Source organism: Meles meles, chromosome 19 (assembly GCF_922984935.1).
Source record: "Meles meles chromosome 19, mMelMel3.1 paternal haplotype, whole genome shotgun sequence".
Classification (NCBI taxonomy): domain Eukaryota; kingdom Metazoa; phylum Chordata; class Mammalia; order Carnivora; family Mustelidae; genus Meles; species Meles meles.
This window is the reverse complement of record NC_060084.1, coordinates 26,644-52,123: the sequence shown is the minus strand read 5'-3', so window position 1 is coordinate 52,123 and position 25,480 is coordinate 26,644. Positions and strand designations below refer to the sequence as shown.

At 47.0% G+C, this 25,480-nt stretch overlaps 1 protein-coding gene and 1 pseudogene across 1 annotated transcript; one reads left to right on the top strand and one right to left on the bottom strand.

Moving 5' to 3' along the window:
* Nucleotides 1-984: 984 nt before the first annotated feature.
* On the bottom strand, nucleotides 985-14,555 carry PRDM7 (PR/SET domain 7; the record flags this gene model as incomplete). Its single annotated transcript, XM_045988016.1, has 10 exons — nucleotides 985-1,313; nucleotides 2,945-3,213; nucleotides 4,330-4,397; nucleotides 4,804-5,075; nucleotides 5,289-5,390; nucleotides 6,020-6,176; nucleotides 8,111-8,160; nucleotides 13,533-13,640; nucleotides 13,921-14,044; nucleotides 14,402-14,555. Coding segments are annotated over 10 exons (1,633 nt in total), but the record flags the coding sequence as incomplete, so codon positions are not given.
* Nucleotides 14,556-16,788: 2,233 nt separating this feature from the next.
* Nucleotides 16,789-16,885, top strand: LOC123931936 (annotated as a pseudogene).
* The last annotated feature ends 8,595 nt before the right edge of the window (nucleotides 16,886-25,480 follow it).

Sequence of the window (25,480 nt, the reverse complement as noted above, 5' to 3'; positions counted from 1 at the left end):
CTGAACCTCCCTCAGAGCTGGGGTATGTAGTGTGTGGTGGCTACATTTTTCCTCTGGTCGTGGAGATGCAATTTATTGGTAAAGCCTCTGTGTGTGTTCTCTGGTGTGTGATGAGATTTGACCTCTGTGTAAAGCCTCGCCCACACTCCCTGCAAACGTAGGGCTTCTCCCCTGTGTGTGTCCTCTGGTGTCTGATGAGAACTGATCTCTGTGTAAAGCCTCGCCCACACTCCCTGCAAACGTAGGGCTTCTCCCCTGTGTGTGTCCTCTGGTGTCTGATGAGATTTGACCTCCCCGTAAAGCCTCGCCCACACTCCCTGCAAACGTAGGGCTTCTCCCCTGTGTGTGTCCTCTGGTGTGTGATGAGATTTGACCTCCCCGTAAAGCCTCGCCCACACTCCCTGCAAACGTAGGGCTTCTCCCCTGTGTGTGTCCTCTGGTGTCTGATGAGATTTGACCTCCCCGTAAAGCCTCGCCCACACTCCCTGCAAACGTAGGGCTTCTCCCCTGTGTGTGTCCTCTGGTGTCTGATGAGAACTGACCTCCATGTAAAGCCTCGCCCACACTCCCTGCAAACGTAGGGCTTCTCCCCTGTGTGTGTCCTCTGGTGTGTGATGAGAACTGACCTCCGTGTAAAGCCTCGCCCACACTCCCTGCAAACGTAGGGCTTCTCCCGTGTGTGTGTCCTCTGTTGTGTAACAAGGACTGACTTACGAATGAACTCTCTCCTCAGCTCCTTGCCAACAGAGGGCTTCTTCTCTTTGTGTGTTCTGTGGTGTCTGCTGAGATGTGACCTATCATCAAAGCCTTGTCCACTGCCTCTATACTTGACTCTTATAATTCTTGACATTCCTACCCCCATGAGTAATTTTCCTGTCTCCTCTGGATTCAGTTTCTGGCCTGTGCTGGGCTCTTCCTCCACCATTCCCTCACACCCTGTTTGTCCTTTGCATGGGGTGGGAAAGGCTCTTGAATTTCTCTGCCTTATACTTTCAAGCAAAGGTTTGAAACTTTCTTTGACCTCTTGACCTTTAGCTTTGTCATTCCAGCTCTGCGGATCAGAATGTTGCTGCTGCTGGTGATTTTGTTCCCCTGGGCAGGGATCCTCTGGCTGGAAACGTTCTCTTGCAGAAATTCGTGGGAGGATCTGAGAAGGGTGACTGCATTCCAAATGTTGGCGGAGGAATTTCTGACTGGAGAAGGCCAGAGTGCACGAAGGACAGGGATGTATCTCTGGCTTTGGTTCTGCTGAAAAAGGAAATTTTTGGTCAGGTAGATGTTGACACAACTGGCTATGCTGTATGCGTTACATCCTGGTAAGGCCACCCTGGTACTCATTTTTATTGTGTTGACAATGCAAGCTCTGTCTCCTGCCAAGGGTTCCTTCACTCTTCCGTTCCGTTTTTACTCACTACATCCTCCTCAGAAATCCTAAAGCCCATACCGAGGGGCTTTTCTATGTATCACCCGGACTAGGTACCTTCAAGTAGCGTCAGAGGCAGCTTCCCTCCTTATCTAGATGGACAGACAGTGAACTTTCCCCACATACAAGCACCTTCTAAGTTGTATGGGTCTGTGACAGCGTTTGCAGTGATTTCATTTCCTTGAGAGGCAACAACTCTCTGGGTGGCTTCAATGGAATGTGTGAGTGAACACGAACCCGAGTCTCCCATTTCAAAAGACATTTTAACTGAGGACCAGTGTGTGTCTGGATCTCTAGTAGAAAGTGGGATAGAGACTGAACGAGACACTTGTGCAGGTCTCACGGCCTAAAGGGCTCTGGCTCCTGCTGCCCCAACTACATTGTAAATTGCTTCTTTTTTAGTTTTCCACAAATCATAATATAAAAATATACCCTTCATACTGTATTTATTTCCTTCAGTCTTAGCCCATTTCAAATACAATAGGAAGTCCTGTTTCAAAATATTTTCCCAACCAGTTACGGGGATATATATACCCCCAACGCCATCCATCTTCTGCCGATCCGCCATCTTCTCTCACTTAGAGATGAGGTAATCTTGGAGGGGATTCCCCACTGCAATCTTTCTCCAAAATTAACCATAGGATCATCTTAAAACAGAACACACCACTTGCCAGTTGGAAACTGCACAATTGTTTCATCTCAGTCAGGAAAACCCCCAGTGTGCCAGCGTGGACCCTAGGCTCTAGGAAGTCTGTGGATCTCTCTGACCTCCATTCTTGACCTCTATGCTTCCTCTATCCGGGGGGGTTCTCAGCCACATACCACACACACCCACCTCTCTTGTGCCTTGGGGCAGCTGTCCAGGTGGACCCCCTTTGCCTGGAATCCTTTGCTCACAGGTGTTTGCACACCTCAGATGTTACCTCCTGGGAGAGCCCTTCCCTATCCAAGCTCTGTTGCACTCACCCTCCCCTCACATCGGTCCCCAGACACTTTCTGAGGACTAGCTTGATTTTCAAAGCACTAATTGTTGTGTGCTGTGATGCACACGCATACCTATGTGCACATGTTTCCCTCGTTCATTCAGTCATCAGCTGCTGATGAGCAGTGACTCCGAAAACCTTGTTCAGTCCTGGAAGCCTGTCTGGCACAGAATAGGGACTCCCATGACAGCTACCTGAATTATGGGTGAGTAACACTAACACACAGATATCATTTAGAAATATGGAGCCAAAAAAAAAAAAAAAAGAAATATGGAGCAAATCAAGAAGAAAGAGCTAAAAGGGCAGAAGAAACTGCCTTGGTAAGAGAGCTGGTAGGTGCTTGAAAACTTGTTTTTTGCCTCTACAATTTTTTATTGGTATATTCTATTATATATTTTGTGTGTGAAGTATTTAAGAAATCAGAACAGAAATTAAAAATGAAAAAAATGTTCCTAAGAGTCCCATGCCTGTGAATTCCGAATTATGTCTGAAGCATCAGAATTGCAACTGCGTTGGCTTTAGACAGGGTTTACTCTACCTGAGAGTTGGGCTGTGGAAACTGCCAAGGAGAAATCTTCCTTTTCTTTCTGTTCTGAAGAGCAGTGGTGCCCGCCTTTTGCTGCCGCGAGCTCGCTCTTCCACTTGCTTCCCCACTTGATGCCCAGCTCCTGGCCGTACTCGTCCCCGTACCAGACCAGCAGTTCGCAGCCTGGCCTGATGACCCGGCAGGTTCGGTAGAAGATCTGCCTGCGATACTGAAAGGCCACTAGGTTCTGCTCCTCATCATCCCTGGCACAGTTCACGTACCTGGGAAAGAGGACCAGAGGAGGTAAGTTCCCACCACCTGAAGGCCTCCATGCTATTACGCCGCCCACTCCCCACTGCTCCTCTGGGAATGCCCTGCTCATACTCAAGCCTCTGTCAAAACAGCATATGAATTCCCATCTCTAAGTTCTGCTCACTGCCCTCAGTCTGCCTACAAGCCTCTCCCCTTTGCCTGCTTAACCATTTTTCAAATCCCAACTCCAGACTCACCGTCACTTTGATTGGTCACAAAGCCCAGTGACATCTAGTTTCTCTAAACTCTGAATTAAGTTCTGTTTTATAGCATGGTGTTTGGTCATGGACTCCGCTTCTAGACCACTACACATCATTCCATACTCAGCCCAAATCTATCTTCCTTCGAGAGGCCTTTCTCCAATGTCCCCACACCGTGTCTGAAGCATGCATCCCCCAAGTTCCCACAGAACCTTGGAGCTCTGTCTTGCACAACAAGAAAGAAAAACAATATTTTATTCCCATAATGCATCCCCTGCTAACATGTGAGCCCCTCAAGGAAAGGGGCTGGATCATGAAGTGCAGAGGCCTGTGGCCATTCTGTAGCCCATTTTTACACAGGCTCAGAACCAGTTCTACTAGAACTGAGGCTAGGAAGAGCTGCTGCCCTCATGTATTAAAGGTCCCTTGTTCTAGGTTATCCCTACACTGCGTTCCCTTGAAAAATAGGGAGATTATAGTTAAATGTTCGTAAAGCCAATTCTCTACTGTCTATCTGCAGTGTGTCTTCCACAGGACATGGGTTGCATAACATGTGTAAGTAATGAGCTCCACTGTGGAACATAGTAAGTGCTTATGGATGCTGAGTTGGTAAATTAAAGTGTGAATCCAGTGTTCCTCATGAGTCTGGGCTCCTCAGGGGTTTTTCCAGGGTTCAAATTTTATCTAGCATATTTTGAGGACCTATACTGTGTTCTTAGCTCCTTTTTACCAAAACTGTCACTCGAAGTGAAAGAGCATTATAAGGAGAAAAATGCGGAACAGAGGATTGAGGGAGACCATTGAGGGGGCATGACAAGAAGGAAAGGAGAATGGGTTTGTGAGGGTGAATGTGTTCTCCGGAAGCCAGAGCCCTGTTGGCCTTACCTCATCCAGTTGGCCCAAGAGTTATCCTTTCCATCTACGTACTCATAGCAGTTTCTTCCTTTGGTGATCTGAGTTTGATAAATGGAAATTCAAGACTTTTTTTTTTTTTTTTTTTTTGGTGGGGAGGTAATAGAGGGATTATTTTACTCTCCTGCGGTCTGGGCTCTCCAGCCTGCATGGGGTCAGTCCCCAGTATGACCACATGATGTTCTCCTTAGTCATCACCTACACATCTGGGCCACTTTGTCAATTCAGGGCAGGGGTCTCACAAAGGAGGAGCCTGTTTGTGTCTGTATGATTATGCCTCCTCTTACCCTCTGATCTTTAAGTCGGAACTCCAGGTTCGTGCAAAGTCCACTCAGTACACAGAGCTAGCCATGTTATAACCCCCATCCACATAAAAGGTGACGTCCTCCCAATCCACAGGAGGGCTGTGGGAAGCCAGAGGGTGGGGGGAGAGGTGACGGTTCTCACCAACCAGGAGTATCCGCTGTTGGCCGCCTCTTCGTCTTCTGTGATCTGGCCCTCATAGGGGCCAAAGTGTAGCCCCAGTGGCAGATCAGATGCTTCATTCCACACTCCAAGCCCAGCCTGAGGGATGCCTGATGGTCTGATTCTCAGTCCGGGGGGCAGAGTGAGGGCTGAACGGTTGGGTTGCCCCTTAGCCACTGCACTGTCCTTTACAAATGTAGGGGGCCCGTGAATAGCACAGCTGTCAATGAAGAAGTTCTGACACTTCTCACAATCTGGAGGCGAGAGCAACAGGGTTAGGGAAGGGTTTTGCATGTTCCTGGACTTGAGCAGCTTCAGAAAGAGCGCAACACTCACGTCGTTTGGCCCCTACCTTGTACTCCCATTCACTAGAGGGAGGGGATGATTTGGGGACCCGAAGACAAGACTCAGTTACGGTACCAGGAGAGAACAAGTTCCTTTGAGAGTGGGCCAAGATGGCCACTTACAGAGGTAGTCATCATCCTGGGGCTCGCTGACCTCCTGGTACGCAAGGCTCTTTCTTTCTCGTAGACTATACATCTTTACTTCAACATCTTTTTTCCTGAGTTCTGAGTTGGGAAAGAATGTGTGAGTGAGGTTGGTGGGGTCTGGAGTGTTAGTCCCTGTTTTGTCAGAAAACATAACATGTCCTCCGATAAATTATTACCTGTCCTACTCTGTTCTCTGCCATCCCCAAACTATTCAGAGTGTAAGATTCCATACGGACTAGAGATGGCTAATTCAATTTTACTTTTTTCGCCATTATCGGGTTAATCTTTGTAATCTTTCCTCTTAGAAAATGGTTCATTCACATATTTCTTCATTCAGAAAATAATTGTTGAGGGCACATTACATGTCAGGCATTGAACAAGGGCCTGGGCCTTCAACACCAAGAAAGTATGGTCTTTATTATCACCGAGGGATTTATTGGACAACTTGCATGGGTCAATTATTTTATGTTAAATTAATGTTTTCAAACAATATATAAACTATACATCTTTATCTTCTACAGATTAGCATTCAGGAGCTCAGAGAATTTATAAGATTTGTCCAAGGCTTCAATGCTAACTACAGGTCTCAGGTAAGTCTAGCTTAAACCCAGGCCTAGCCAAAGTCTGTCCCACATACCTACGTTGTATTCATCAACCTTTCTGGAGAACTTAGAGGGACTAAAAATCCCCATATTATTTTTTCTTACCCAGTTTTCGTAGGGAGTGATGTCCAGAGGTACTTGCTTCTCCAGGAAGGGACACTGGTTTCTGGCCCTGCTCTGAGCCACTTGTGTCCAGCAACTTTGCTTTTTCTGATAATTCCTTCAAACTAGATTCGTTACTTAATGGTGCTCTGGGTATTCCCTTCAATGTGAGAGTCACATATTAGAAGACAACATGCATTTCTTTAGTCCTTTAAGGCTTATGGTGTGTTTTCACATGCATTACTTTAGTTAGTACTTCAACAACCCTTGGGAACACCTAGAGAGTCTGAATACTAGAGGGAAAAGAAAGGACGTGTGTGGGTATCAAATTCGAGACTAGAACCCATGGCTTAAGGCTCTTTCCCTTTAAATTTCTCAAAATTTTCCATAAAAGTGAGAGTGAGGGAGGGAGATTACTTGGGAAGACTAGTTGGAGAATCACTATCCTCTGTGATAGTGAGATAGAAGGTGATGAGGGCTCACAGAGGAAAAGAGGAGAACTATAAACTAGTGGATATTTAATGGAGGAGGAAATGGAGGCAAACGGAGGGGACCGCACACAACTGGAAAATGAGATGACATGAGTAGAGAGACGGGATGAAGACAAGGGGTTGGCAGAAATGTATCTAAACACTAAAAAAAAAAAAAAAAGGAAAAAAAAAGGAAAAAAAAAGGATGCTGAAGTTGCCATTTGCCATATCCAGGAAAGACTATTTGTAATTAGATTAGCTGGTTCCTGTCAATTTTGTTGGAATAAGGTTGTAACACCGGCTAGCTCTCTTCAGTTTCCTGATCCATGAACTGGTATATATACTAATTCTTAATGTTGTAGAAAACCGAAAATATTATCATGATCATCAAATTGTTTGCTGAGGTATTTAATATACTCAGAATAAGAGGTTACAATTTACCCCCTCAGCTGTGCCCATGTTCAAAATCTAAATCACAGATATTATTTTTAGCATTCCTTGAACTTTTTATTTTTTGTTTAATGCAGAATTACTCATGCAGAAAACATTGAGGGGCCCTCTGGTGCCTTAAGCTGGGCCTGGGACTTCTGAGAAGAAAGAGCTTGCAGTGTGGAGGCAGTCTACACCAATAATTCCGAACAAAATGAGAGTTGTCTAATGAGAGCTCAGAGGAAGCAGTTGTTTCCTCCTACAAGTATGAACATTTTAGATCAGTTCCAGATACCTATCTGGAGTTTCTAACAAATATTATGCCACCTATATGAAATCTTGAAGTCACTTTATTGGTAATTCTCAATCAGTAAACCTGAAACTACTCAGGGCTGGGAGATACTTCCTCTTATTAGAATGGGAGGCTCTCAGTGGGGGAGGGGGAGTGTATCTTCTGCATCTGGGATCATCCAGTGTATGAATTGCTAGTATATTTGTAAGCTGCTCTTATTTAGAGGGTCTTAGCTCATCTCTCACTTTAGCATAATAGAAAAGAACTGAGGTTGAAATCATCAAATGAATGTTGGAAATTTTACAAAACTCTGAAAGTTTTTTTTTTTTTAAGATTTTATTTATTTATTTGACAGACAAGTAGACAGAGAGGCAGGCAGAGAGAGAGAAGGAGGAAGGCTCCCCACTGAGCAGAGAGCCTGATGTGGGGCTCCATCCCAGGACCCTGGGATCATGACCTGAGCCGAAGGCAGAGGCTTTAACCCACTGAGCCCTCCAGGTGCCCCCAAAACTCTGAAAGTTTTAATGAGCTTATAAGTGGTTTAGAGAAGGAGCTTGGGATTAGACTGCACTACCACTGGTCCTATGATCTCAGGTATATATTCAAACATGTCTTTGTCTCAATTTGCTCATCTATAAATGGTGATATTTATAGTACCCACCTCATAGGGTTGTTGTAAGGTTTAAGTAAGTTTATTCATGTGAATGTTCAAAGTCTGAAGCGCAGTGAAAATAAAACAAGTGGTAGCTAATATCATTGCTGTTTTTATTAGCTATTAAAGTGATGAAGATATTGGATATTGTGCTAAAGAGATCAGGAAAGGAAGGCATCAGCTCCTACTCTCACCTGTGTTTAAATCCATGAGAAAGATTTTCTTATCAACAGGTTTTGGGAAATACTCACCTTCTGGTGTTTACTCTGCTCCATTCTGAATGCCACCCAAGAAGGTCTGACTATAAAGTGATGAGAAATCAGTGTTCTGGTTGGTAAATGTTTCCAGACTCTAGAGGCTCTTACTAGAGACACAGATTTCTTAACCAGGGAGTGGTGAGTATGTGGATTACCAAGGGGTGATTAGAAAATGGTTTCTGAGGTATCATCACAGCCCGTGCTGCTACTGGTGGCATGAACTAATCTACCTAAAATGTAAAAAAAAATACACAAAACCTCATTTATGCTTCATCCTATGTTCATAAGTTATCTATTACACATATTAAAACATATGCCAGGAACTTCTATGGCAAAAATACTCAATAAACTGAGAATTGAAAGAAATTACTTCACCATAATAAAAAAGTCTATCTCCCACATCACACTCTACAGTTAAAAACTGAAAGTTTTTCCTTTAAGATCAAGAACAATGCAAGGATGTCCACTCTCACTACTTCTATTCAACACAGTACTGGAAGTCCTAGCCAGGGTATTCGGAAAAAAAAAAAACAAAACATGCATTTTGGAAAGAAAGAGGTAAAATTTTGTTTGTTCACAGATGACATGATCTTAAATGTGGAAAATTCTAAAGATTCCACACACACACACACACACACACACACACAAAACCTGTGAGAACAAACAAATGAATTCAGCAAAGCTTCAGGGTACAAAATTAACACTAAAAAATTTGTTGCATTTAGGTTGCCTGAGTGGCTCAGTCAGCTGAGTGTCTGACTCTTGGTTTTGGCTCTGGTTGTGATCCTGGAGTTGTGATCAAGCCCTATGTTGGGCTCTGTGCTCAGCACAGAGTCTCCTTAAGAGTCTCTGCCTTTCTTACACTGAGTGAAATAAGTCAATCAGAGAAAGACAATTATCATATGATCTCCCTGATCTGTGGACTTTGAGAGGCAAAGTGAGGGGTTTCGGGGGGGCAGGGAAGGAAAACATGAAACAAGATGGGATTGGGAGGGAGACTCTGAATCTCACAAAACAAACTAAGGCTTTGGGGGAGGGGGTAGGGCTAGGGTGGCTGGGTTATGGACATTGGGGAGGGTGTGTGCTATGGTGAGTGCTGTGAAGGGTGTAAACCTGGCAATTCACAGACCTGTACCCCTGGGGCTAATAATACATTATATGTTAATAAAAAATAAAAAACTTAAAAAAAAGAGTCTCTGCCTTTCCATCTCCATCTGCCACTCCCCCTAACGTGTATGCACACACTCTCTCTCTCAAATAAATAAACAGAATCTTAAAGAAAATTAGTAGAGGGGTGGGGAGATGGGGTAACTAGGTGATGGATATTAAGGATGGCAAGTGAAGTGACGAGCACTGGGTGTTATATACAACTGATGAATCACTGAACACTACATCAAATACTAATGATGTACTATATTATGACTAATGGAACTTAATAAAAAAGTTGTCTGCACTTGTATGTACTAACAATGAATAATCCAAAAAGGAAATTCAGAAAACAGTCTTATTTATAATAACACCAAAAGGAATGAAATCATTAGGAACAAACTTAACCAAGGAGGTGTACCATTTGTACACTGAAAACTACAAAACATTACTGAAAGAATTTAAAGAAGACACAAGTAAATGGAAACACACCCCACGTTCATGGATTAGGGGTCCTAATACCATTAAGATGTCTACACTACAAAGCAATATACAGATTCAATGCAATTCTTATCAAAACCCCAATGGTATTTTTCTGCAAAAATAGAAAAAGTCATCCTAAAGTTAATATGAAATTTCAGAGGACTCCAAATAGCCAAAACAATCTTGAGAAAGAAGAACAAAGCTGGAGAACTCACACTTTCTGATTTCAAAACATATTACACGGCTACAGTAATCAAAACAATGTATTATTGGCATAACGACAGACATATAATCTATGGAACAGAATAGAAAGCCCATATAGTTTAATAATCTTCGTAAAGGATGCCAAGACTATAGAATGGGGAAAGGACAATGTTTTCAACAAATGATGCTGGGAGAATAGAAAAGTCACATGCAGAAGACTGAAGGTGCGTTAAAAAAGGAAAGCAAAGCTGGAGGCAACGCAATTCTGGACTTCGAGTATTTCAAAGCTCCAGTAATTTAACCATAAACATAGACACAGATCATATGTTTAAGCATAAACATAGACACAGATCAATGGAACAGAAAAGAAAGCCCAAAAGTGAATCCACAACTATATGATCAATTGATCTTCAACAAAGTTAGAAAGAATATCCAATGAGAAAATGATAAAGCTCTTCAACAAATGGTGTTGGGAAAACCGGACAGCAACATGCAAGAGAATGAAACTGGACAACTTCCTTACACCGAACACAAAAATAAATTCAGAATGGATTAAAGACCTAAATGCCAGACCTAATACCACAAGAATCCTGGAGGAGAGCACAGGCAGTAACCTCTTTGCCATTGGTCACAGATACTTCTTTCTAGATATATCTCCTGAGTCAAGGGAAACAAGCAGAAATAAACTACTGGGACTACATTGAAATGAAAACCTTCTGCACAGTGAAGGAAGAAACCAAGAAAATTAAAAGGCTGCCTACAGAATGGGAGAAGGTATTTGCAAATGACATATCTTTTTTTTTTAAAGATTTTATTTATTTATTTGACAGACAGAGATCACAAGTAGGCAGAGAGGCAGGCAGAGAGAGAGGGGAAAGCAGGCTCCCCGCCGAGCAGACAGCCCGATGCAGGGCTTGATCCCAGGACCCTGGGATCATGACCCGAGCCAAAGGCAGAGGCCTTAACCCACTGAGCCACCCAGACGCCCCACAAATGACATATCTGATAAAGGGCTACTATCCAAAATATATAAAGAATTTATAAAACTCAATACCTCCAGAATGAATAATCCAATTAAAAAATGGACAGAAAACATGAATAGACATTTTTTCAAAAAAGACATACAGATGGCCAACAGACATGAAAAGATGCTCACTGTCACTGATCATCAGGGAAATACAAATAAAGCTACAAAAGATGTCATCTCACAGCTGTCACAGTGACTAAAATCAACAACACAGGGTGAGGATGTGGAGAAAGGGGAGCCCTCTTGCACTGTTGGTGAGAGTGCAAATTAGTGCAGCTACTCCAGAAAACAGAATGGAGTTTCCTTGAAAAGTTAAAAATAGAACTACCCTATGATCCAGCAATTGCACTACTAGATATTACGTGAAGAATAAAAAAGTACTGATTCAAAGGGTTTATACCACCCCAGTGTTTATACCATCAACATCTCCAATAGCCAAACTATGGAAACAGTCCAAGTGTCCAACTGACAAATGGATAAAGAAGATGTGTTATATATACCATACATATATACATATAAATATATCTATATCTCTATATAATATATATGAATGTTAGCTATAAAAAAGAATGAAATCTTGCCATTTGCAACAACATGGATGGAACAAGAGTATTATACTATGTGACATAAGTCGTTCAGAGAAGGATAATTACCACACGATCTCACTGATATGTGGAATTTAAGAAACAAAACAAATGAGCAGGGGCGCCTGGGTGGCTCAGTGGATTAAGCCGCTGCCTTTGGCTCAGGTCATGATCTCAGGGTCCTGGGATCGAGCCCCGCATCGGGCTCTCTGCTCTGCAGGGAGACTGCTTCCTCCTCTCTCTCTGCCTGCCTCTCTGCCTGCTTGTGATCTCTCTCTCTGTCAAATAAATAAATAAAAAATCTTAAAAAAAACCAAAAAACAAATGAGCAAAGGGGAAAAAAAGAGGCAAACCAAGAAACAAATTCCGAACTATAGAGAACACACTGACGGTTACCAGGGGGGAGGTGGGTGAGGGGATAAATAGGTTAAATAGGTTATGGGGATTAAGGAGTGCACTTATTATGATAAGCCCAGGTTGCATGGAAGTGTTAATTACTATATTACATACCTGAAACTAATATAACAACACTGTTTGTTAACTAACTCGAATTAAAATGAAAACTTAAAGAAAAATGAAGATGGACCTTCCATAATTATCTCAAACCCTCATCCAGAATTAAGACTCTGGGTGATAAGAAAAAGAATCTGGCTCATTTTGGGGTAACAACATTATGTATGTGATTAAATAAACATAAACAATGATGTATCTTTACATATGTTCATCATATTCTCTTCTAAGACATTTAATCCAATAACTGAGTAATAGGAATCACGGAGATTAGCTCTTTGGTGGACTTACAGTCTAATTAAGGTTTCTTTAACTGCCCTTTCATTAGGTAATAATGTTTAGGAAAAACAGCTTTTTTTTTTCAAAAGATTTTATTTATTTATTTGACAGACAGAGATCACAAGCAGGCAGAGGCAGGCAGAGAGAGAGGAAGAAGCAGGCTCCCTGCTGAGCAGAGAGCCTGATGTGGGGCTCGATCGCAGGACCCTGGGATCATGACCTAAGCCGAAGGCAGAGGCTTTAACCCACTGAGTCACCCAGGCGCCCCGGAAAAACAGCCTTTTTTAAAAGAAAGATGAGGAGCGCCTGGGTGGCTCAGTGGGTTAAGCAGCTGCTTTCTGCTCAGGTCATGGTCCCAGTGTCCTGGGATCGAGTCCCACATTGGGCTCCTTGCTCGGCAGGGAGCCTGCTTCTCCCTCTGCCTCTGTCTGCCACTCTGTCTGCCTGTGCTTGCTCTCTCTCTCTCTCTCTCTCTCTCTGTCTGACAAATAAATAAATAAAATCTTTAAAAAATGATGAATTTTAAGTATATAAAAAGGTGTGGAGAATCATATGTAAAACCTATATATCCATCACCATTCAGCCTTATCTTAACATTCTGCCACAACTGTATCTCTTTATTTTTTATTTTAATCTTTACAACTTCTAATTTCTATTTTAAAATTAAAAAACAAAAGTAAAGACAAATAGAAAAATAGGGCACCTGGGTGGCTCAATTGGTTAAGTGTTTGCCTTCAGCTCAGGTCATGACCCCGGGTCCCGCATTGGCCTGCTCCAGGCTCCCTGCTGTCTGCTCCTCCCCCAACCTGGTCTCTCGTGCACGTGCTCTCTCTCTCTCTCTCAAATAAATGGAATCTTAAGAAAAAGAGAGATAACTAGCCAAGACACAGCAAAACCACTTGCCACCCTTTCCATTTTCTCTTATAACTATTCTGAATTTGGCATTTCTTTTGTTTTTATACGTTTACCAACTATTATACACTATTAGTGTATTTCCAAATGATATAATTATTGTCCACATTTAAAAACTTTATATGAATACCCTCTTACTCTATGATATGCTGTTTTCCTTCTGGAGTTTATGTTTTTAAGGAAAGAGTTTCCTTTGTTGGCTCCTGAGATGCAGCTGAGCCCTGAACCTTGGGTTTCGGGAGGAAACCCGACATCTCCCTGGCCCCCTCACCTTGCTGCCTTGGCGTCCATTCTTCATCCGAATCCTCAGTGTCATCTGCTTGTGGTTTGATGGCCTGCCGGCGGTGACACATGAAAGCCGGCCGAGGGGCTCTGAGACCTGGAAAGAAGCAGACTTCTGGTCCTCAAAGGGAAGAGCTCGAAGGAGGAACCAAGCACAGTGGCACCCAGTCAGGGTGACTCGGCTGGTGGGGCTGAGCGCAGCGCGAGGGTGAGCTCTGCACCGCCAGCGCGAGCCCTGCACGACGGGGAAGAACACAGTTTCGCTCCGGATTTGTGTCCACACGGAAGGGAGCAGAGCCACTGCAGAGGCCACCTACGACAGGGCTGCAGGCCCTAACCCTAACCCGGGCTCATGGGCACCCAGCACTTCCCGTCACCTATAGCTGTCAGGGCTTCGTAGTTCCTTTTGACGTTCCTGTATCGGGTTTTCTCCCAGTCTCCCATCTCTGTCCATTCCTCCTTGGAGAAGTACACGGAAATGTCTTTGAAAGCATCTTTGGCCTGGGGAAGGAGAGCCGCCATCAGTGGCTGACTAGCCCCGCCCCCCGTAAATGTAGTGCGCTCCCCGACTGCTCTGGTGCTGCTGTGAGGCGGGCGAAGCGCTCTCTCCCTCCCGCTGGTGTCCAGGTTAACCCAACAGCCTGAGCCGCCCTAGCCGCCTCCGGCCGGTTCTGGCCTGTGCCCCTGCCCCACCCTGTAAAGGAGCGAGCGCCTCCGCCCTGCGTGCGTTCACAGAGAGGCTCCCCCGCGGTGGAGGCCGGGAGGCTGTGGTGCTCCAGGGAGCGGCTCCTTGTCACCACCCCCTCCTCGACCGTCCTGCAGACCTGCTTGGAGCCCAGCTTCTCCCACACCTCTCACCGTGGGCTTCCACCCTGCTCTCCCCGAGTCTCTCTCAGGGGTGTGCTCTGGGGGCCTGGTGAGGCTCCTGGTGCTGGGACCTCCGGGCAGGCGCCGCTCGGCCTCGGAGGCCGGCAGTGGCCGCATGAGTCTCTCTGCGCCAAGGCCAAAGCGCCTGTGGAAGAAGCAGGTGCTGAGAGCGGGTGGCAGCCCAGACCACCGCCCAGAGCCGCGTCTGTCTTCCCCATTTGGGCGGGGGTCCAGAACCAGAACATGGGGGGGCCCAGAGAGGATGAGCAGATGCAGGGGAGGTCTGGGGTCTTGGTGGCAGGGAGGGGTCTCTCCTGGCCTCGACAGACCCCCTAACGAGAGCTAGCTGTTGTTTCTTTCTCAGCGGGGGCGGCTTGCGGGGAGTCCTGAGGGGCAAGGCCAGAAGAGCACCGAGGAGGCCTGGGGGTCCCTGAAGGCTGGGGCTGCTGCCGGACGCCCACAGCTCTGCTCCGGGGCCCGAGGGGCGTACTGCCCACAGGAGGGTTTCTCGGGGTGCCCCACGGGGACTCTGCAAACCCGTGGTGCGAGCAGTCTGCATCTCCAAGGGACAGAGAGACCTCGGGGGTGAGGGGATTCCGTCTCACTCGGGGGAGGGGTTGCGGTCTCTCAGGTCAAGGGTATCTGGGGCGTCCGGCAGAGGACATCTGGGGTTCCTCAGGCTGACGGCGTTGGCAGTCTCTCAGGACAAGATTCGGGGTATTTCAGGCCGGAGAGATGGAGGACGCTAGGCTGAGAGGGTTTGGGATCTCGGAGACGCGAGAGATTAGAGCTCTCGCGTTCTAAGGTCCGTAGTCTCTGGTGAACTGCCTTTAGGTTTTCGGACGTGGAGGTTCCTTGGGGTCTGCGGAGCCGAGGGGATTTACGAGCTTGCAGGCTGATGGTCCTCAGGGTCTCTGAGGCTGGGGGGATGTGCTCTCTGTGGGCGGGACATTTCGGGTGTCTCGGGCTGAGGGTTTTGGGGGTGCCTCAGGCTGAGGGTGGTTTGTGTTACTCGGGGGGATTTGGGCCTCTAAGTATTAGGGATTTAGTGTTTCTCTGGGTGAGGGAGTTGAGGTTTCTGCAGCTGAGGTGCTTGGGGGTTGGGGTCTCCCGCCGAGCTGTGAGGACCCCCCCAAGGCAGAGGAATTGGGTTCCCTTGAGGCGTCCCTGCGGCTGAGGGGAGCTGGAGCCAGCCAGGGTGAGGCGTCCCAGGGTCTCCCGGCTGGGGTTTGAAGGTTTCAGAGTCAGGGTTTAGAAGGGTTTCACAGGGCACTGCAGGGGCGTCCGTGTTCCCGTCAGTCTCCCGGGAGGCCCTCACTGCCCACCCCGGTCTGGCGCCCTCGCAGCCGCCCCGCGCGCTTCCAGCCTGGGGAGAAGTGAGACGCGGTGGTCGGCGAGATACCGGCTTGTACTGCCCTGTCAGGCAGAAGCCACCAATCAGCGCTGCAAGCAAAGTAGTCCTTCCAATCGGCGGGCAGCAGGGGCCTAAGGGGGCGGAGCGTAGGGCCAGCTGCGTGTGTCAGTCACCGGCAGAACCCCACCCCTGTGGACGGTCCCGCCCCACCCCGCGGGGATTGGCTGCTCGGAGTCCAGTATGTGTCTGTCAAGAAACCGCAGCGCGCAGGCGCAGTATGGCAGTTTTCCTTGACTTTTCGGTACCCAGACGCTGGTGAAGGCGGGGCAGGGCAGTAGACGGAGCAGAGTCCCCTGCAGCCCAGGCTGAGCCTAGCGCCTCGAGATGACTGCAGGTCTTTAGGGTGGACCTGGCACAAAGATTCTTTGCTCCACCAGACTTTCAGGCCTGGAAGGGTCTCCTAGGCCATCTGTGCCCTTCCTTGTAGAATCCATCTTTAGCAATAGCTAGATGTGACCATTTAGTGTACAATGAATATCGCATTACATTCGGGGGACAACTGTGTAATTCAGTAATGTGTGACGAAACAAGGTATAGACATCAAATAAAGTCTACACGGCTCAAAGCTTGAAACCCGACAAACGGAAGAGCAGGTGTATCAGAAAACCACTGAGAATTCTTTATCTTTTCTTTTCTTTCTTTCTTTCTTTCTTTTTTTCAGAGAGAGCACGAGGTGGGGGTCGGTGGTGAGGGGCAGAGGGAGGGAGCGAGAGATAGAGAGATAGAGAGAGAGAATCTCAAGCAGGTTTCATGCCCAGTGAGGAGCCTGGATTGGGGCTCGAGGTGGGGCTCCATCCAGGGCTCGATCTCCCGACCCTCCGTTCATGACCTGATCCGAAATCCAAAGACGGATGCTTAACTAACTGAGCACTCAGGTGCTGCCACTCAGAGAATTCTTAAACTCAAAGTGGAAGTGGCGTTTGTGAGTAAAAAGCGTGTTTAAATAATGTAGGTCTCAAAGTCATCAGAAGTAGTGCTGGCTTAGTGGAATGATACAGAGAAGATTAGCATGCTTCCTGTCCGAGGATGCCAGGCACATCTGTGAAGTGCTCCGTACTGAAAAAGAAAAAAAAGTCATCAGAAGGAAGGAGACATAAAGAAAATCAAAGGAAAAAACCTTGAAATAATATGCAAGTATTTTGCATAAAAATGAAGCATCAGCTATAAGGGCACTCAGTCCGCTGAGGTGGGCCAGTTTAAGACCTACTGGTTTTCAGAAGATAAAACGGGAATAGTGTTTCTGGCTCTTACTAAATCTTGAACATAGAAACATAACACAGTTTCCCTGAAGTAGGGCTCCAAACCCCAGAATACTTACCAGGGAAGGACCGTCAGATTCCAGGCAAAGTTTGCCCAGCTCAGCCGTCATGAAGGGAGTGGCCGATCGGACCTCTAAGGGCCCACAGACCTCTCAGGTTCCCCCAAGAAGAGTGCGGGGTGGGGGCTGGGAGTAGAGGGAGCAGTGAGGGAGCTTCCGGAAGCTGTGAGCCCATCTGTGCAGGGCTCGATGTTTGGGTGGGTGCAGGGTTGGTGGTTGGTCTTGTGCACGAGCATCTATGTGGTCCCTGCTGTCAGCTTTATGGTTCAAAGAAATGTGAGATTAAAAAAAACCCTTGCTCTTCGAGTGCTCACTGTTAACCTTAAAGATAAAGCTGCCAGTTATTTTAGCAGGAGAAAGGGCTTTGTCCTGGAATGGCAGAGAATTGCAATCCAGGACTAGCAAACGAGGGCAAAACCATAGGATGGCCCTCAGAACAAAGGAGAGGGCCATCTTTTAGAGAGGAGAAGGGGGTTTGGGAAGGCCATTATAGACAAAAAGTTCACTGGAGTAAAGGGAGTTGAAGCACCGTGACTTCTTGGCTGAGCTAGGACTGTCTCTCATTGGCCAGGCTATTGCTAGGAAAACATCCTTCCTCCTACAGGGTTAGGAGAGAAGTTCACCTACTATAGGTGAAGTAGGGGTGCGTTTGCAAGGTTGGATAAGATGCAGTGGAGTTAAAGGACCCATTAAACAGCAAAACCGACACAAAACTTAGACCCCTTCAAAAAAACTCCCCAAACCAAGACGTGGCCACAAATAAGAAAAATTCAAAAGGATAATGACAGAAAGAAAAGAAACAAATGGAAATGTGCTCTCTAACAGAAATACTCAGTGTTATAAACACATCAGGTCTCCATATGTTAATGTATTCCTATAAAAATAACAATTTAATCTGTGGAATTTTCCAAGCAGGTTAAAAGGACAATGTGTAAAAATAAAAGTGAATAGCAAGGAAATGAAAATAATTAAGACTAATGGGTAGGCTAGCCTGTCAGATGTGAACATTTCTTAAAAAATTAAGTATTAAAAGCGTTCATTTTGGCAAATGAGTATATAGTCTTATCAATATAATTCAATATGGAATCAAGAAGTAGGCCCTGGGGTGGTTAATTTTATGTGTCTTACTGAGGGAGCCATGTGGACGGCGCAGACACACAGTCCCTGCCCTGGGTCCGGGGGAGTGCAGAGCTCACTGAGTTCCATCACCAAAGGCTTCTGGGACTTCAGGGTCAGTGCAGGGGCCCAGGAGGTCTGACCTGTGGCCATGGGCAGAAACTCCTCTGGGAGCCCCTCTTCAGCCATGGAGAGCCTGAGTCTTCCAGAGCTCTGACAGCCTCTGCTGGTGGCTGTGGGCTGGGTGTCCAGCCTCCAGAAGCCTGGTGAGCCCGAGCTGGGGCCTCCCTTTTGAGAGATAGCCTTTGCACAGTCCCTGAGGGGGTTGGCAGTCCCTATCAACATGTCTTCCCTCTGTGAGCCCTGGCTTGGAGGTTTCAGGGGGTTCCCGACCTTAAGGGTACATCATCCAGTGACAGCGGCACAGACTGGGATGGGGAAGGCCTTCTCTCCTCTCTCCTGCTGTTACAGGGGTGCGGGGGTCTTGTCTCATGGAGTGCAAGAGTGAATCTCGCTGAAAGAAAAGGGTGAAGCAAAGTGAAAGCTGTGGAGATGAGTGGAGATGAAGTGGAGATGAGAACGGAAAGTGGGGAAAAGCTCTCCAGAATGAGAGGGTCCTGAGTGGGTTGCCAGTGAGGGCTTCCGGTGGGAGTCTTTTATGGAGAACTGACCAGGAAGCTTGTGGCCTTGAGACTGTTGTGACAACTTGTTTTGTTCCCCTACCTCTTGTTCTGCTGTGTCTCAGCGTCTCCCCCCGCCAGGAATAGTCTCAGAGCCTAGTCGGGAGACTTAGGGGCCTCCTGTCTCTCCCTGCCTCTGCCTTCACCCCTTCCTTGCTCCCGGAACAGGACCCATGGTCAGAAAGAGCTGGACTGGGATTGTGAGGAGTGACTGGTTAAACTTTTTCATTAGTAGGGGCAAGGGATAGCGCAAGTCTCCAAGGAATCTGGAAGCGAGGCTCTCAGGACCTTGAGGGGCTAGCCGGGCCTGAAACAGCACTACTCCTAGTCTCCAGTCAAACATAAGCCTGCAGGCACCAAGGCAGCCCTGAGTTCCTTGAGGAAGGTCAACTTTGCATTTTTCAAGTATCCCTCCGTGGGCTGCAAGCTGTAGGGAGATTTAATTTAACCTGCATTTCTTTTGCTTTTGTTCCCCACATCGCTCCCTCCACGATCACCAGACAACCTCAGCTTGGCTTTCATCTCCATGCTGTGCTGTTTCTGGCCTGTGGTTCGCTGTTGCCTTCTGCCTGGCCTGGAAAGTCAGTCTTCCAGGGATCCAAGGATGGGGCTGGAGGCGGCTGGAAATAAGAAAGAAGTGTGTTCAATACCAAAGTGCATTCAATACAAAAGAACACACGGGCGCCTTGGCTCAGCGGTTGAAGTGCCTGCCTTTGGCTCAGGTCATGACCCCAGGGTTCTGGGATCGAGCCCTACATCAGGCTCCCGACTGAGCAGGGAGCGTGCTTCTCCCTCTCCATCTGCCAAGTGTTCTCTCTCTTAAATACATAAAATCTTTAAAACAAAAGAAAACAAAACACAGTTTCTATGCCTGGGAGGAAGCCAAGGTGGAGAGAAGGTGAAACAGTGAAGGGTGAAACAGGCTGTGATTTAGAATGAAAGCCCAGAGTGGTGGTTAAGAACCTGAGCTCAAATCCTAGGTCTGATACACTCTGTAAGGTGTTTGGGCAGGCCGCTTCGTCCTTGTGCCTCATTTTCCTCACCTGTAAAGTGGGAATAATTCCCACCTCTGGGTCATCGTGAGGTTCAAATGAGTTAGGACAGTGGCATATAGTAATATGTATATTTTTATTAGCTATCTGGTCTTCCCTGTGCCCAACTCTGCTTGATCCACAGTAGCTGCTCTTGGTTTTTGGATCCATAAATGAGCCGATGGGTGTGCCAGTGTGGGTGGATCCAGGAGAAGGGTGTGGGGATGTGGACAGTGGGGCACGATGAGGGACTGCTTGAGTCACCGCTCCCCAGGACCTCCACAGACCAATAAGGCTTGTGCCAAGGGGGATGCCCGGGGGGCAGGGGCTGCTTCCCCCCAATCGCCCCCAACCCATGCCTTCCTGTTGGGGGTCCTTGTGGTGGGGCTGAGCTGGTGCAAGCATGCGGCTGCCCTGGTGACCCTGGACGCCGCTCTTCCCTCCAGAGAGCTGCCCTCTTTGCCCCTGCGACCCCCATTGTGAATCAGGGCGCAGCACCTCCTCACGTTGGTGCCAAGCGGAGACACTGGGCGGATGGCCACCGGATCAGCAACCCGCGCCTTCCTGGCTGCTGCATGAGCTTGACCTCCAGACACTCTTGCAGCCAGAATGAATGAGTGAGTGAGTGAGTAGATCAGTCAACAAACAAACACACACACACATACATACTGCGTGTGTAACGACTATATGTGTTTCTGTTTTTCTGGAGAAGTCTGATGAATTCCGGTCCACCATATACAGTGACATATTCATTAAGGAAAGTGAATTTCCAGTTATTTGGAAGAAGACACACTGTCGGGGTTTGAGTAAACAGCTTGTGTCCTGAAAGACTGGGAGAGGGATGCATTAGTACAAGCTCTGTGAAAATCATTTTGAGTCTAACCATGAAGATGTAACTTCTACATACTTTCCGACCCAGAAGTTCTAATTTTCAAGATTTAACCCATAGTTACACTTCACGGGCTAGAAATGAAGCATGCTATTTTTTTTTTTTTTAACCCACAGATTTTGCAATAGCAAGAGATTTTATTTTTTAAAGAAAGTGTTCAGGGGTGCCTGGGTGGCTCAGTGAGTTAAAGCCTCTGCCTTCGGCTCAGGTCCTGAACCCAGGGTTCGGGGATAGAACCCCGCGTTGGACTGTCTGCTCAGCAAGGGGCCTGCTTCCTCCTTTCTCTCTGCCTGCCTCTCTGCCTGCTTGTGATCTCTGTCTGTCACATAAGTAAATAAAATCTTAAAAAAAAGTGTTCAGCTGAAGACAATTTGTTAAATTATGGTTATCCACTCCATAGTGTGAAATATTATAAAACTTCAAAAATAAGTGGGCATGTGTTATATTTCAATAAAAAATGGAAACCTAGTGAAATGGTCAAGTGACTTTTAAACACAGATTAATGTCTAAGTAGCATTGTTATGAAAGCAAAATAACATGTAGAGCAAATTGTATCAAAAATAATAAACCAACCCTAATATATGTATGGTCACACATGCCAGAAGGAGACACAGGGCTTGGTAGCAGGGACTTCACTGCCTGTGGCAGGCTTGAGGGAAGCCTTGCTTTACTTCCGTGTCATTTGAAATGTTGTGTTTTATTTTTCTTTCCTCACTTAAAAAATTTTACAAATATTTACTGTAAACAACTTAAATGCTCACTTAAAGAATGAATGAAAAGAATTAGGCTAAATATCTCTATATATTCATATTTATCTATCTATATCCCACTTACTTTCCTTACTAGAATGCCGAAACCTTGAGCAGCCACTGTGTGAGGGTCAAAGTGTCCAATCTGCCATTTGCACAACTCCAAATATCCCAGTGTGTCACTGGGTCGGTGTTCTCCTCCACACCTGGTGTTGTTGCCTTTCATGTACTTCTCAGGAAAGGGGGAGCTAAAGGAGAGGCATTGGCCTTAATGGCAATGGGACCAACAGAAGACAGGGCCTTCACTCACATTTGCAAGAACGCTACCTGCATGTCCTTGGAGATATCACTTGATCCTTTTTTCGTTTTTTCGAGATTTTATCTATTTATTTGGTCGGGACGGGGGGAGCAGGGGGGAGAGAGGGGGAAAGAAGCCCAAGCAGCCTCAGTGCTAAGTGTGGAGCTTGTGGTGAGGCCTGACGTGGGGCTGGATCTCACGACCCTGAGACCATGACCTGGGCTGAAACCAAGAATTGAATGCTTAACCGATGGGACCACCCAGGGGCCCCAAAAGGCACTTAATTTTTCTAAATATGACCTCACAGATAAGACAAAATCTCTAGGAAACTTGGTGATAATAAAGCAGTGTTGAAAACATCTCATTTTGCACAGCTTTATACGGTGCCATACGTTAATTACGGGGTAGGTAACACAACCGTTCACTGCAATAACCGTGCTGCCACCGTTCTCAGAAAGCAGTCGTTTTGAAGTCCTTGTTTACGCACGTGCCTCTAAACACTATTAGATTCTACTACGTTGCGGTGAAGTGTTCTGACAATGAAACTCTGTCAAATTACATGGAAGCAGCATGCACAGAAACATTTAAAAATGTGCATTTAGGGGCGCCTGGGTGGCTCAGTGGGTTAAGCCTCTGCCTTCGGCTCAGGTCATGGTCTCAGGGTCCTGGGATCGAGCCCCGCATCGGGCTCTCTGCTCAGTGGGGAGCCTGCTTCCCCTCTCTCTTCTCCTGCCTTTCTGCCTACTTGTGATCTCTGTCAAATAAATAAAATCTTTAAAAAATGTGCATTTAGCACTGTTATTTTCATTACATGGTGAACACACACATTTCTTTTTTTAATCAAATTTTAAATTTCATTTTATTCCCATCACAACACACACATTTCTTAAAATACCACAGTTCCAAAATCTGTAAGCAAGTAGCAGTCACAGGAACAACTATTACACCTGTCTATTCAATTTCTGTTTTACACGTATTGCATGGTGGTCACAGCACAGTTGAAGGTAAGGATGAACAGGGTCCGGGTTGTGGTCTAGGGCTAGCGGTTAGGGAGCTAGGGCAGAAAATGAGGGTTAGGGTTAAGCCTAACTGGTCCTCTTCCCTCTCCCTCTTCCTCATCTCTGCAGCATGCACAGGACTTACCCAGAGTGACACAGGAAGCAGGGGTTGAGCTGGACCACAGGTTTTTTACTCCCCTGTCTCCTCGTCCTAGGCTCTAATGGAAAAGAATGAAATAAACATCTGCTCTGGTCACTGCCTGTTTCAGACCTAACTCAACCTCAGTCAAGGGTGTGGAGGGCCTCAGAGTTCATGCAGGTACTCCCTGGGAACAGCACTTCTGGCCCCACTTTGCCTGGGCAGCTCCAGGTTCCAGCCCAGACCTGACCCACCTCAGTAGACGTGTGTGTGTTTATGCAGGACTGGGTGCAGTGGCCTACTTGCCCCCATGTGGAGCCTTCTTTTGGGCTGGTGGGGCCCTCCTGGCACTGGCTGGATCCTTGGTCCTATCTGAGTGATCAGCAGTAGACAGTCGGGTTTCGGACGGGACAATTCTTAGCTTCTAACCATCCAGAGAAGCATCTGTGGTCCTCCAGCTCAGGCCAGCTTGGGTCTTGACAACCTCCAGCCCATTACTGAGCTGACTGTGCTCCTGGTAACTTAACAGGTCCATGGGCAGTGTAGGCAGCCCCTGGGGATATTTCCGTTCCCCATGTCTGTGTGGTCGAGACAAGCAACTCCTCCTTCGTGGCCTCCCAGCATTCCAAGAGAGTAATAACCCTCCAGACTTTGAATGTGGCTGGTGGCCACAACAGCCGCACAGCACACTGGCCCTGCAGTTCTTTGGCCTCTGGTTATAATGTAAATATTTGACATGCATGCTTGTTAGGAATTAAGGATATAGTAGAATCTGTGTCTCCCAGTGGGCAGTTTCTGGCTGAGACTGCATGGTCTCGGACAGCTACACGCATGACCCTAGAAGGTCTGCCAAGAATGGATTTTGTGCTGTGGAATAATCTTGAGTCTCCCATGGTTTCCCTGAGCAATAATTTCCTTACCATCCTCACAACTGATCTCTACTCTGTAAAGGAGAGAGGAGACTGGAAAATGAGCCAGTGTGTTCTCTGGGGTTGGGTGATTAATGTGAGGGGGGCCGGTGTGACTCCTGGGCGCCCTCCTCCCAGGGACATGAATGAGGTCTGTGTGCCTTCCGGTCTCTAAGATGCGAGGACCCAATGCCCAGGGCAGGAGCCTTGAGTTTCCCACCAACCGCAGAGCTGCTTTTTCAGCAGTTGGAAGAGTGTCTTGCCATTGTGGGAGGACAGGAAGAGCCCTGGATGGGCGGCTGCAGCCCCTGACCCCAAGTGCACCCCTTCCTTCCCTGGGCTTCAGATTCCACAGCCGTGTAGTCACCCACCAGTGATGCAGAATCTGCTGCTTTCCCCGCCCAGCATCTGCTCTCACGTCCAAGTCCAGCCTCTCAGCTTTCCTTTGGGAACCACATCTCACCTGCCTCCCATCCAAATAGTTCCAGAGGGCAGACCCCCCCGCATTCCACCCACCTCGAAGACGGACGTAGGATCCAAGTCTACCCAACCCCGCACTCTGTCCTCTGGGTGCTCTGATGGCTTCAAGGATGAGAGAATGACCCAAGCCAGGCCAAAGACACTTAAAAGCCAAGACTTTTCATGGAACCCAAAGGAAAGAGAAACCCTTCCCAGTAGAATGGATGGTGAGTGGTTGTCAGCCTGGAGTTGCTGGAGGCCCCAGATACAGTGAGAGAGACTCTGCCTGTGAATGGGAACTCCCCAGAACACTTAGCAGGATGGAGGGTCAGAGAGGGTCCAGCTCACACTGTGAAAGCGTGAGCCCCTGGGCCTGCCAAGTCCAAACCAACTCTTGCCTCTTGCAAGTATTAATTTATTTCTACCGTTAAAAATATTAGTTTATTTTACTTCAGTAAGTATGTCCAGTCCCTTGCCACCCGAAGTGCTAGCTGACACATCAGGGTTGACAGTCCCTGAAACTTCCCATGCACAGTGTCCTCACTAGGCGGGCCATGGCTCGGGGCGGGGGGGGGGGGGAGACCAGACAGTGGGGTCAGGTCTCAGGGGAGCTCCATAACAGCCCTGTCCCTGTTCCTTCTCTGTCCCCAGAGAGGAAAACCGGAGAACAGTGAGGGGAGAACCAGCAGGAGGGAGAGGTCCCTGGAGAGTCAATTGGTCTGCTTGTTTTCTCCTTATTTTAAGGTCTATTTTGTTAATGTGCACTTTTATTAGGAAATTTACCCATTTCCTCTAGGCTTCCTGTTCAATGAAATAGGTTTCTCTTATTTGACCTTTAAGTTCTACTCTTTCTATTTTGCATCAGAATTGTCACAATTAATGAACAAATGTTGATATATTATTTACTCAAGTCCATAGATTATTCAGGTTCCCACTGTTCTACCTTTCCTGTCTCCAGGATACCACACAAGACACCACACAACATGTGGTCATCACGTCTCTTTAGGGTCTCTTTGGCTGGGACAGTCCCTCAGACTTGTCTTGTTTCAGTGACCATGACCATGTTGAGGA